Genomic DNA, 13,892 nt, shown 5'->3' with positions numbered 1-13,892 from the left:
GGTAAGTGAGGGCAGAACTTAGCTGTAGGTGGATGCAGCTGACTGCTGCTATAGTAAAGTATTTGGACAAATGCACCTGTTTTTAGTTCATATGAACATGCTTTGTTTTTGTGAAGCCACGTATGCTACTTGTTCAGGGAATAATGACTATTAAAATGCTAAATATTGTCAAGGTTAGCTCTTTGGTAAGCTTTGACACCTATAGATTACACAGCTTCTAACGCTGGGTGCAATGGTAGGATGGCTCAGTGTTACTCTATATAGAAGGAAGCGTTCATTTCACCATGCCAGTCAAGATAGTTATTTGTTTTATTTGGTTATTGTTCAACAACAAAGTTCAATACTTTCCAGGTGGAGCGTTGAACTGTCCCTCTGGTTCCCTCCCTTGTCAATAATAAAAAGGTAATGAAGAAAAATCCTGTACTTTTAGAGACCTAAAACCTCATTTATGCTAACAAGCTTCAATTGCAATTTAATGTTACAATATTTCTTCATGGGAGCAAGGAGGACTAAGCTGAGGCCCCTCCAGTGTCTGAAGATGGCTGTCCACAACCACCATTAAAACAAAAAGCTAGTGTTGAAAAACGCACAGTTTACAATAAAAAAGTAGAAACCAATTCAATTCCCTTTTGTTACGAATATAAAGTTTCTTGTAAATATGTACAGTCCTTTGAGCTATTTCTATAGCAGGAAGCATTTCACGAACAAGACACAAGATATACACTTTCAGGACTCAACAAGCCCATTTCTGAGGTCTTGAAGATCTTCCATGAGATGCAAAGATTTAAAGACTGATCTCAGTGACCTTTCAACATATTCAGACCAGGAGACAAAAACTTTCAGCAAGTTTCCTGCCAAATCATCTGAGCCAAAATAACCCAACAGACAAGAGAACGGAATACAATATTCATGGAACTCGCTGAAGGACACTGACAAGGCATTTGAATTGTTATGGGTTTCTAGAACAGGTTAGCACAGGCTTGCAAGGGACTAGCAGAAGTTTAAGAGTGTGGCCAAGGGAAGATTGGATGCAGTTTTGCTCTTTCCAGTTGTAAAGAACATGGTTGTTCACTTAGAATGTTGCTATTGCAGATCGACTGGTCGAAACCTGCTTTGAAAATCATTTGCTCTCTGCTTCATGTTCACAGCAAAAGAGAATAGAAAGCAATAAATGGCTCGAGGTTAGATACGCAGAAGCAAAGGCGAAGATGTGGTCAGTAACCGCTAAAGCTGTTCATTGTGAGTATCCTCTTGTGCCGTGACATTTGGTTCTTATTGCACGACAAGTTACAGGTCACGGGGGAGCCAGCCCTAGGCCGCTCTTCTCTCTGGGGAACCTCAGAATGTCAGGACTAGGTGTCATTTCTGAGGGGAGAACACAAGTGTGACTGTAATTCTTGTCCTAGACTAAAGCTCGTTAACTCTTCGTTGCCAAATTTCCAGAGTAATTAACGGTTATTTTGCAGCGTAATCTAAAGGTTTCAGTTAATTTACAAGTGAGGTACAATACACTACTCAGCAAAGCAACCTAAAAGGAGAGAGCAGCCAGTGATGGTGCAGCAGCATGCAGTGAACTGTCATGCAGAAGACCTGGATAAAGTCTTACACCCCAGTAGCTTATAGGTAATGCACTTTGTCTCAGGGCCGGGCACGTGGGAGCGTTTAAAGCAGGGTTCTTCCCTCCCCATGAGAGCTGCTCTAGAGCAATTTTAGTGAGAACAAAATAACTTTCAGAAGTGGCAGGTGAACAGACTAATCAGAAGTAATTTTTCTTGTGTTCTGTAGAGAAGATCCAATCACACCTTCTATTGAAAGACTCACTCACCTTGGCCCTTCTGTTTCCAGGCCATCGGGCATTCCCAGCATGTCTCAGAACTAGGATCAGTTATCTGGTAAGGGGTGCTAACCACATTAAAGACCTGGGGTGGGACTCTAGTCCCTTTTAATTTCCTTGATGAACTACTAGGGACTAAAGTGAATACAAAAAGTTCATGAACTGCTTGAAAGATTAACAGTAGTACAAAGTGCAAAAACAGGAGTGCAGGAAAGTGCAGAGAAATTAACTGAGATGCCAACGATCTTCAAAAGCGTCATGTCTCCCAATATGGAGCTAGCTTTGGCCCGGGAATGCTGTTTTGGTAACTGGGCAGCAGACATATGGAGTGCATATACTCAGTATATTTCCTTTTTTTTCCTGCAGGTCAAGATGAGTAACTTTGTCTAGCTGAGACTTACACTGAAGACTGGTCCCAGACCTGGCAGGGAAATAAAATGACAGTTACAAGTTGCACATATTTTTCTCACATCTGCACAGATGCCAGCAGCAGTACATCACCTCACTACTTGTGCTACCGCTGAGCAGGTGCTCTGCGCCCGCTTGCTTCTAGATGGCATAATTCTTAAACCACTGACTACCAAGCATCACTCTGAACACAATGTCTGTTTCTCCAGACATTGTCCCCCTTCAAGTCCCAATAACTTGATTTCTTTTGGTAAATGCACCTTTGCTCTCAGATCTGGAAGACTTCATCCTGTTCGAGAGTCAAGCTGCTTTTCCAGTTACAGAACTAGCCCAAGGGAAGATGTTCACAGGGCCAGTGAGTTACACCACTCTCTGCTCTGGTTTCATAGACACTCAGGTGGGGGTGAGATTTGATTTGCCCTTGTACATTACAGTACCATCACCCTTCTGCAGTCCACGCTTTCTCCCGAGAACAGACCCGTTGTCCAGTCTCCTGACTTACCTTATTGACTTGAGCAAGAGGAGTTCTGGCACCACTCACAGGCATTCGTCCTCGGCTGCTCTCTTCGAACAGTCTTCCAGGGGACCTTTCTCTGCGGGTGCTCAGAAGCCGGCCTGGAGATTTCTCCCGCTCCAGCGGTCGCCCAGGTGACTTGTCCCTCCGCAGCTCTGTCCTTCCCTCGCGGTACCGGTGTGGTGTGCTTGGTTCTCGAGGGTGGCTTGGACCTTCTGGTGGTCCTGGACTTGATGCTACCCGCTTGGTTATGTGCTCGTTGTATGTGGGCGGACCTCTCTTGTTAGGGCTACTGTCATTCAAAAATAATGGACGCGAACAGCTGAGCGACAAAAACCTCACGTTACATTTTCTTTTAGCAAAAATGTAACTGTCCCCAAACACCCAGCAGTGTTTAGGTGAAAAAGCATCAGACCTCCTGGAGCCAAGATGAACAGTGCAAAGATATTGTGATAGCTGAGTATTCATTACACTAGCAATGCTAGTAAAGTGCCTTAATGAATTGCTAGTGTAAGTCGTATCTCTGTTCAGGCCACAAAACTACTTAAGCAGCATACTTTTCTGTATAAAAGTACACTAAAATTTTATATATGCCAGGTTAGAATGAACTATCAGCCTCAGTTTCCAGTGCACAGTGGCGCTATCAGCCCCAGATATTCATTCACCTGTCTGAAGTATCGCTGTTCTGCAGAACAGGATCGTATCACACCTTCCCAGTGCTGCCTCCCTAAGGCACACTCATTATTTAAGAAGATGGAGCTCTTGCTTTACAGATTGTTACAGTCAGATGATGTTTAGTGTCATATCAATAGCATCTAAGCTCACCAAGCTTTGAAGTCACAGCTGTATCACAACACAAAAGTAAACTAGCTGAGGATCACGGAGCATTTGTGGAGGAGATTATCCACATACTTCCACAGTGTTAATGTTTCTTTGCCTTCTGGATGTTAAAACATCAGCAACTCTACTCCTTGTTCTATTCCAGCACTACAATAATTGGCTAACACCAGCCTCTATCTCTAAGAATGGAACAAGGGCAGCCAACGTTTGGGGGGAAAAAGCCCAAAGTTTGCTTAAGAGGTGCACAAGGACCATAACAGACTTCATCATACCTGCGTGTGGCAGATGATCCTCTGTGGTGCTGCTCGTTGTTGGTCTCCTTCACTAGATTGCCCTTACAGCAAATCACCCGTAATTTGTCTTGGTAGGAGGAGGCCAAGTAGATAGCTCCAGATGAAATTGCAGGCCCTAGATACCGTGGATTTGGTATCTCCAAGTGGGCTCGTGCAGGAGTTCTGGGTAAAATTGCAGGAAGAAATCTTTACAATGACAACACTGTATCTTTTCCGAGGATGTACACATATTCTTGCAGCACATTAAAAGAGAACAACTTACCCTAGAGACGCGCGTGCCTGAATTTCGATCACTTCAAGAGAATTGAAGTGGGTCACAAACAGATAGGGCTCCCGGTAGGCTGAAGGAGCATCACAGAGGGAGGAGGAAAAAAAAAAAAAAAAACCACACAAAATAAAATTCTCTATTAAAAACTTCTAAAAGCATCAGTGAGCAGAACAGAGCCTCACAGCCCCTTGGGAAAATAAGGGAATATATTTTCTGTAATAAGACATAGACGCTATTACTAAATAGGGAGATTCAAGTTAAAGAATTGTTGCTTTGAAACTATCTGTAGCTCAAGAATTTTACTAACCAAAGTATCATGAAAAAAGCATTAAACTCAGACTATTAAGTAAGTGAACAAAATCCCGCTAGGTAGCGCAAAAGGCCTGAGGGAATCGCATTGACATTATATATTCTTGACTATTTCAGAAACGTCCAAGCATCGTTAAAAAGGTCCACTAACCAGTTCAGTCACTGTCAGACTAGGAATGTTAAGGAAATAAAACTTTGGTTTAGTTTTCCTCAAAGTGTTTATACTTCAGAAGGCTTGCCATTTGGATTTATAATGATCTTGAATCATGGGAAAAATCTCCATAGTTTCTGGGAGAATGGGGAGAGGGAAGAGGAAACGGATGCACTGAGTGAAGAATACCTGTCCCACAAGGATGCTTCCCACTTTCAATAATTTCCATAATCCAAGTGAATGTCCCTCAACACCTACCAAAAGCTAAGGGCAAGCGATTCCATTTCAGGTCATCTGTCCTACTGCGTCTTCCATAGGAATCCACAAAGACACCAAACTCTGCCAAGAAAAGTCATGTCATGAGCGTGTGCCTGAGTTTTATTCATTTCTTCGTGACCGGCCAAAGGCAACCAACCCTGGGTTTTTTAACAGGACAGGGTGCTTATGATTTTGCAAATCCTAGAGCACAATAAATCACTCTAATTGGCACTGAATTCGCTAGATGTAGGAGTACTTCTTTCAGTACCAAAAAGTACTGCAGTTCTACTCTCTCTATACCAATTAAGGTTATTATTTAATCTACAGCGTCCTACTGTAACTCACTCCAAATTACTGCTGGTGGGCTTTTGAAGACTTCCTGTGCATTACCATGACACTACACAATCAGAATCACAGAATGGTTTGGGTTGGAAGGGACCTTAAAGCCCATCTAGTTCCAACCCCCCTGCCATGGGCAGGGACACCCTCCACTAGCCCAGGTTGCCCAAAGCCCCATCCAGCCTGGCCGTGATCACTGCCAGGGAGGGGACATCTACAACCTCTCTAGGCAACCTCTATCCTAGAGGGCCAACGAAAGTAGCTATATGAAAAAAATAACATCCTCTTTCATTTCATCACAAGAAGATTAAAAAGGCTCATCTGTCTGTATGGAAGCCAGACAAGAATGCCAACGTTTGAAAACCCCTGAACAGTATCAGGACAATCAAGCACCTGTTTGCACTTAACATTGACTCCAATCCCTTCCTTTTAGGCACAGAAACCCACGCGTGGCAACCGATCCACAGGCACGGAGAATTTTTAAGCCAGAAGTGAACTGACCAAAAGGCCCTCAGCAAGCGCTATTTTTAGTGCTGCTGCCCTGTGCATCTGATCGTTTAAACTACCAGCCACAACTCTTCCAGGGCTTTTAGATTCAGTCTCCAACAAACATTTGTTACCAGGTACTAGAAAGTCAAGTCTGTTCAATGTTCCATTACAACAGTACTTGGGTACCTTCTGGCAGGTCACACACCAGAGAGCAGGTGCAGTGCAACAACCGCACAGCCACACAACACTTACCATGGAAACACAGCAGATACTCCTCCCTCTGCCCCGTTGGGTTCACTTGGATGATACTGACTGGAAAACTGTTGGTGGAAGCAGCAAACACAGCTGAGGCCAAAGTGTGGTCGTTTTTATCCAGAAATTCTGCAAAGAGAATGGAGAAAACCAGCTTGACCAGCACCAGCTTTTTTTCCTAAGCTGCTTTAGAAAAGCCCCACCAAAAGAATCTGTGGAGCCAGTTGGTACATTCCTCAGGAAATGCCTCCTACCCTCCAGTGTATACTGCTTCATCTCAATTTCATAGAACTTGTTGGTTCCAATGATGATGCTGTAAGTGGTCAAATGGATGCAGCTGCAAGGCTCAGAGGTTTCGATCTCCTGGAAAAGAGGAAAGTATGGACTGGTATGAGTTCCCTGTAACAGCTTACAGATTTTACTTATTCTGGAAGATTATGTATTGCCACATTTATCTTTATAAAAGGGAGAGACAGCAACCTCAAAGCCACTAAAGCCTCTCAAAAGCATATGGAAACGTACTCTTGCTAGAAGAAAAAGCTTTGTTGTGTTGGAAGTAAGTGAGACTTGCATATCAACTCAACTCCAGGTGCTAACCTTAATAAGAACCTCTTCCTTTGGGAAGAATACACTATTCTGGAAGATCTTCTCCTGCTTTGTAGCTCAGTTTCCTGGAGCAGCAGGGAGTGGCTCCCTACTTACAGTAAGTCACAGCCACGCTGAGTGCTCCGAACAGTCATTCGAACAGTCTCTGGAGATGACATCAGACCAGGACTGATGACCAGGTTGAATGACAGACTTGTCACTAGGAAGTCTTATCAGTCAAAACTGCCCCAGCTCCAGAGTAGCTGTGCTAGAACAATCACAGTTCCTAGCCTGGAAGTCACCAGCAATCAGGCCAGTTGCCTCAAAGGCAGACAGAAGATCCTAAGACAACTGCAGCAGGATTGACCCCAGTCAAGTCCCAAACTCCTTATAACACATGGAGCAAAACTCTTGTCAGTAGGCATGTCCATCCATCACTGTGATTCTCCCAATGGAGAGAATCAGCTCACTAAAGCATCGCTGCTGTTAACACTTACAAAATTAGCTTGATGGCTCCTTAAGCAACAGGAAGACAAAACATACACAATCATCTTCCTTCTTTGTACAACGTAACACAGATACATTGTCCACCAAGATTTGCATTGTGATTGAACAACTAGGACAGCTCTGCAGAGTAGCCTGACACAACATGGAGATCCCCAGATCCTCTGAAGATGAGATTCCTTACATAATTCCTAGTTTATCTGGAAATTTAGTTGGCAGAACAGAAAAGCATATTCTGGGCTTGCTGCCATCTTGTTAGGATCTGAATTCAGCTGTCTGGATTAGTGAAGGTAAGGAAACCTGCCTTCTGAAACATGCCTTTGCGTGTGTTGCATGTAAGCCCTTGTCAAGGCACTTGGCACCGTGGGGGTGAATGGCAGCACGAGCAGAGGATGGTGACTGTACATCTTTGTGTTTCCTGTCTGCTGCTGCTCCATTGGTAAGCGAGAATTGGTATCAGCTACAATTGTAGATGTTACAGGTTTCCTGGCATCCACATTGTGCCAAGATCTTCTCCATCAAACACGTCTTTACTTTCAAGGAGGCCAGCATCTGAATTACTGTGCCAACTCTGCTTCCTTACAGCAGCACAAGTGTGGCACTCAGTGGGGATAAAAGCCTCAGTCACGCTGTAAATTGAACCAGTGCCTTCAAAATAACCTGCAGAAGCTGGCGGGGATATGTAGTTTGACCTGAACGTCCCTTAACTTGTGAATTGGAAAGGACATCAGTTTCTGGGTACCAGTCCATTTTAAGGCAGGCAGTGTTTCAACTCTCTGTTCTGAGGAGAAATCCCTAATATTATGGGTTTTTTCTGGATGTGTATGAGCATATAAAATTTATTCATGACAATTCATTGGAGTTGTCTTCAAAAGGAATAGTGGGTTAGATGCTTGGAATATGATCTGCCTGTATTGGCTGGCTGAAGAAGAACTGCCGGAGTTCTGCTTTTCATACCCATGCACGGCAGAAAGAAGCAACGCGCGTACCGGTACCGTACAGTGCCAGCACTGCAGGCAGACAGGATTACCTACAGAGGTGTGTCACACCCATGTGAGATCCACATCTTAGTGCCTTGTTTGCTGGCCAAGAGAAAGTACACCTATATCAGGGTAAGTACAGGAAACAGCTGCCTATCCTGTGATGGAGTAATACCAAAGACCCTGTGATTTTCACTGGTACAGTGAACAAATTCAGATACCCATTGCTTCCTTAATTGCAAAGAAGAGAGAAGTCTTTTGTTATGGATTTCTCCAAAGACGACAGAGGTGAGGGAACACTGCTGGGTAATTAAAAAGAAAGCCTTCTTTGGGTAAATAAGTGAGGGTATGAGTCCAGTATCTCAAAAATAAAATTTTAAAAAAAATTTTAAAAAAAATCTGTATCTGTTCTGTATCTCTCCAAATATGCCAGCTCTTATTAAAGGAAATTGCTGCCTACTCCAAACTTTAGTCAGAGCATGGTGCAATTTGTTGTCATTTTAGCTGGCAAACAAATGTTGTTATGCATGCGAAAACGTTTAAGGCGTTTGCTCCAAAGCAAAGCCTTAGTGCAATATGTGAACCACCTTAGCTACTGAAGGGAATCGCTAAGCTTACCTTTCTGATACAGAACTTGCTCAAGCTCTCGTTGTATCGCAGAACCACCACTTTATTGGGCATGGCTGCACAGATACAAAGACCATTCTCGACCTGTAAGGAAGATTACAAGCACAGTTCAGGACGGTAATAGAGAGTACGTTCTAACGCTGAGCGTGTGAAACTGATCTGAGTACTTCTTGCCACAAAAAGAACTTTACAGAGATACACAAGTACATTTTTAATAGGGTAGTTATTGTGAATTAGTGAAATAATGAAAAGCCTCTTCAAATCTCAAAAGAGAATGTGAATTTGAACTGCTTCTATGATTTTTTTCATACTTGAAAAAAGTTAATAAAAACTTTGAAGGTTTTTCACAGAAAAATGTTTCATTAAAAGGGATAAGAAATTCAACAGGTTAGGTCTAAATTTTAACCCCCAAAACTGTGTATCTTAAACATCACTTTGAAATGAATGATGTTCAGTTTGTTATCAAAGTAGTCTGTGGAAGTAATTGTTAATGAGAATTTTTGCTGTGGCTAAATGTTCTATACTAAAACTGGGAATTAATATAAACCTCAAGTGTTATCAAGTGACGCAAACACCTAAGTAAATTTGCTGGCTTGGAAACTGTTACATGACATTCAAGAACAAACAGGGGATAGAATTCACTAATTGTAAATCTCAAAATTGAAGTCAACTGTGAGGAGGCAGTGATACTACACTGTGCTGTATTTCTTACTATGTAGCAGTTTAGGTTATACCGTCATGTCATCCTGACTGAATTTATTCATGTTAGTAGTCAATCCTCCATGCTGTCTCCTGCTCAGCCTCTGTACTCTTCTTATTCAAAGAAAAAGATTTAAAACAAGAATATAGACCTTGGATTTGTTGCCAGTGAAATAAAGATGCTGATTTCATTAATATTAAACTCAGTGCAGTCTAAAGGGTGGTCTGGGGGCAGGAGGGAGCTGTATCTTACCTTTCCAGCAGCAAAAAGGTGACATCCTTTGACAGCCTCAAAGACATTTGGTGAGATATCGGGCTGGGCTGGGAGGTGAGACTGGGCTAGAGATTGCTTCACTTTCTTTACGTCAACAAGACACAGAGCCCTTTCTTCTCCTGGAAACAAAAACGGTTACATTTCATCAAGGGAAAACTCCATATTCTCTACAAAAGTCTGTTTGGTTGCCTAAGCAGCAGCTTGTCATCACAGGCTGTTACTGCGGTAACAGCCACAAGGCACCACGTAGAATTCATTCCATATTATTCTTATTAAAAGTGAAAGAGAAAACTTACAAAAACCCCAACCACATTCTCTCCGTGGGTTATTAGTGTTGCTAAGATCTAGCAGATCATGGTAACAGTGGCCTCATTAGGACACTATTCAAAATTAGCCAGGAAGTTTTATTTTACCCTGCAGAACTTCTTAAAGTACAAGGTGCTTTAGCCTCTCTGTGACAGCAGAGCTGACAATGGATTTCCAAGAAGTGCCCTAATAAATTGCATTATAGGCCAAGCGCAATCCCTCTCAGAAGGCTAGCGATACAGAACGTAGCCTTCTCCTAATTTTGTGTGAGATTTTCCAGTTGCTTTTTTCTCTACTACCCTGAAACAAATAAAGCATGGACAGCTTAAGTCTTTACCTGGGGATAAAGGCAGAACAAACAGAACAAGAGAGAGTATTTGTTTTTCATTCCCTACAAATGTCATATAGACATTTGATAATTTGGGCTTTCAGATGAAGATACGCCCTAATGTTCAGCATGCCTACATCAGTGTAGGAAGGATTATCTCTGGAAAACCACAGATGGAGAGATTAAAGCTGGTATTCCTGTCATAAGGGAATCTTAAGCCATGAAAGAACTCCACATTTTGTTACATGGATTAGTGTTGTAGAGCAAGAGAGGTTAAGAGTTGCTGGACCTAGGCCACAGTGATCACATCGTGGTCACTACCTTAATGGTTAACTACCTTAAAAAGAAAGGTGATTAAGCAGCGAGATGGCCACTGATCAGCTCAACGCTTTTTAAATTGAACTTAAAATGACGACCAGCCCCTAAGCTGGAAATGTTTTGTCTCTGGTTCCTCCTTCCTTCAGCTTTGGAAACGGAGTCATTTACAAGAACAATACTGTGTTAACCACAGTAACTGATTCCTGACAATATACTCATTAAAAAAAGAAGAAAAAAATCCTGTAACGTATCTAAATGAAAGTCTGGCCCTCAGCACCGTAGTACTCCCAGCAGTGCAAAGCATTGCCATACATTGCAGGACAAATAGTAACATATAGCTCCCTACCTGCTATCATGAGTAGCTTCTCCAGATCCTTGATGAGGTGAATTTGGAAGACAGCACCCATTCCTGGGATGTGTGTTAAGGAATTCTTCAGGACGTTCAGGGCATAGAGACCTTCTTCTGCACCCACCAGCACTACCTACAGTGAAAACAGGAAAAAAATAAAAATAGCATGAGGAGAACAAGGAATGCTCCATGAACAAACTTGGACGATACTGTTTACCCCTGAAGAGAAAGAACAAGCCAACAAACAAGTATATAAGTACACATATTGCTCTTAGGATGCCACCGTTTACAGGAATGAAATATCCAATACTCAGAAAGCCCAGTGGAACATTATCATTACCTGGTCACTGAAGGGCATTGTGCAATTTATATCCAAACGGTCTTCACCCTCTAGCTTCAGCAGGGAGTTTCCGAGCAATTTCTGCAATGACAAAAAGAAATATTTTTTTGTTGAGTTAATCTTTATCTCTTTCTCTATTAGTATTTTAACAATGTAAGGTCATTATTTCAGACAGGCAAAAAGCTTGGCACAGATTTCTTTATCTCAGAAAGCTAAAAATTGCAGGAATACTGCCCAGAAAAGAATTAGTAAACTTTTATCTACCTGAAACACAGTCAAGCAAAGTGATCCAAATTAACCTAAACTCAGACAGAACCTATTGTTCCCCCTATTCTTTCCCCTTCCCCCAGTCTCCTGCAATGGAGCAGTCACATTTTCCTAGGGGAAGGATTAAAGACAAGTCCAAATGTTGGTGGGACCATGTATTTTCCTCAGAGACAAAAGGAATGCTAGCACAAGAAAAGTGGTGATTTCCTGCTCATCAGATACTCCCTACCTCCAGAGCTAACACTCTAATATGCAATGCCATAGAATCAAATCTCCCTTTATCAGAAAAGAGGGAGTTATCAGTGCAACAATGATGAAAAAGGCTGTCCAAAACAACTCCAGTTAACCTCTTATTCTTAACAGGAATAAAACTTAAACTAACACACACGCACACACCCCTCCCCCCCATTAAACAAAAACCCCCGACTCTGTAAGAATGGGAGAGGAGGGAGCTTTTTCTTGTTTATTTCCTTCTTTCAAGGTTTGCTAATTCCATGTAGTACGTTATGAGATTGGATTTTAACCATGTTCTAACTGCTCATTCTTCCTCTTCTGCTTGCTGGAATTACAGAGATATAATTTTGGGATCTTACTACACTCCCCAAGTCTAAAGAAGGGCACTGTAATATAAAGCATCAGTCTCACAATGAACTCATTTCCTGGTACTCATATTGTACATCATGAGGCAGAAGTAATAACTTACCTTCAGTTAAACCTCAGTATGGCAAATACCGAAAAATTATTTTTCAAAACTCTGCTCCCTCCCAGAATATTTTATTATTAAATGAAACTTTTATACTCACAGCATCAGCCTCAGCTTTTTCTCTGGAAACTCTCCCACCTGCCACTATTGATTCCAGTGCTGTGACCCAGCGCTGTTTGTCAGGGAAGCTGGGTGCTAACAGGTAGAGTGTTCTACCAGGCCAGCAAGTGGTGTGTGGATGAGACTCCAATTTTAGGATATATGGCACATCTGAGATGTTATATAGATAGAATAAGACTTAGATTAGTTTTTGGAATATTGTCAGTGGACTTAAAATCAACACCTTTCAGCCTCATTGGAGAGAAGTTGTATTTCTCATGATGTGTTACCATGGCAATTTATACATAGGTTTCTCCTTTACAGGTCCTGCACAGGCTAGCTACTTAAGCTCAGTATTAGCTGGATGTATGCAATCCATACATACAATGCTGTCTCTACTAAATAAAAATAATTTCTTGGCTTTTATTCAAAAGAGAAGGAAATACCATTGTGAAAAAAGTACAAAAACAGCCACTTGACTAAAGTTTTCCCTGTACTGTTCAAGAAAAATCTGTAAAAATTGGTTATGGAAACCTTTGTTTTTAACAATCTGTATCCTTTAATGTCAAAGTCAAGACATACATAATCTTTTCATCCGTTCTATTCAATACATACAAATCAAAACATCAACATTTTTTCATAATAAGAGACTGTATACATCCCACAGTATTTCTAAATTAATGACTTTCTGGTTAGAGCACAATGGTGGCATGAATTATGACACTTCACACTTGATAGAGAGCATTGAAAGAAGAAATTTAAATAAACCGAGTGCTTTTAAGTATGTCACAAAACTCTTAAAATTTACTTCCAGTTGGCTCGATGATTATATTATTCACAATTGAACTAGCATGACAGAAGCAACCACCCATGTGTAACTAAATCTAGATGACTGACCTATTCACCTAATTCAAATAGAGGTAACCTCAAAATTACACAGTTACAGAATGAAAGTTAAAGGGACCAAATTCTGTTCAGCCAAACAGAATGCCAACTGGTGGCGAGCCAGATGAAATCCATTTGACCTCATCTACGTAAGATTCTCACCTGTCTTTGCTGTATTGGTAAGTTCAGTTGCTCCTACAGCTCCGTGTACAGTTACATCACCATCAGGAAGGCAGAGCTCAAATTCCTCCAGAGGCCTCTGTCCAGCTGCAGGGAGAATGGGGAGACAGGTTAAGAAACAAGAAACAAGTCAGTAGCAAGAAAATAGTTGTGGTAGCAAAATGAAGTGGATACAGACTGGATGTTTCACAGCTGGGTTATTATGACATAGCAGCCCATAAAACTGCTAAGTGTCTAGAAAAACAACAATGTTGCCTTAATACAGAAGATTTAGCTAAATTAAGTATGGCCACAGCAAACAGTAACAATCTTTAAGCTTCTCAACTCACCAAACAATATCTGAAGATTAAAAGAAATGTTCTTCCTAGAAATGCTAAGTTACCTTCTCTTGCTTCTGCATCGTAAATGAGCACTTTCGTTCCTTCCAGGACAATATACTTCCTGTCCCAGCCCTGTTGCCCACGTTTATTATTCCTGAAAATAAATAAGCACA

General features: G+C 41.7%; 1 protein-coding gene across 10 annotated transcripts in view; it reads right to left on the bottom strand.

Moving 5' to 3' along the window:
• Positions 1-291: 291 nt before the first annotated feature.
• CIT (citron rho-interacting serine/threonine kinase) overlaps positions 292-13,892 on the bottom strand; it is a 73,889-nt gene continuing 60,288 nt past the window's right edge. For 6 of the 10 annotated variants that reach the window (XM_075769799.1, XM_075769805.1, XM_075769806.1 and 3 more), the window contains 14 exons: positions 13,782-13,873; positions 13,382-13,486; positions 12,336-12,505; positions 11,266-11,346; positions 10,923-11,058; positions 9,604-9,743; positions 8,643-8,735; positions 6,210-6,318; positions 5,956-6,084; positions 4,876-4,956; positions 4,152-4,230; positions 3,869-4,051; positions 2,745-3,078; positions 292-2,255 (listed from right to left, as the gene is read on the bottom strand). In XM_075769799.1, coding sequence (XP_075625914.1) covers positions 2,232-2,255; positions 2,745-3,078; positions 3,869-4,051; positions 4,152-4,230; positions 4,876-4,956; positions 5,956-6,084; positions 6,210-6,318; positions 8,643-8,735; positions 9,604-9,743; positions 10,923-11,058; positions 11,266-11,346; positions 12,336-12,505; positions 13,382-13,486; positions 13,782-13,873 — 1,756 coding nt within the window. In that variant the 3' untranslated portion in view covers positions 292-2,231. The remainder of the gene's footprint in view (positions 2,256-2,744; positions 3,079-3,868; positions 4,052-4,151; positions 4,231-4,875; positions 4,957-5,955; positions 6,085-6,209; positions 6,319-8,642; positions 8,736-9,603; positions 9,744-10,922; positions 11,059-11,265; positions 11,347-12,335; positions 12,506-13,381; positions 13,487-13,781; positions 13,874-13,892) is intronic. The other 4 variants (XM_075769803.1, XM_075769807.1, XM_075769804.1 and 1 more) reach the window with 1 other exon arrangement.

Source organism: Balearica regulorum, chromosome 17 (assembly GCF_011004875.1).
Source record: "Balearica regulorum gibbericeps isolate bBalReg1 chromosome 17, bBalReg1.pri, whole genome shotgun sequence".
Lineage (NCBI taxonomy): Eukaryota > Metazoa > Chordata > Aves > Gruiformes > Gruidae > Balearica > Balearica regulorum.
This window is presented reverse-complemented; position numbering and strand designations above follow the sequence as displayed.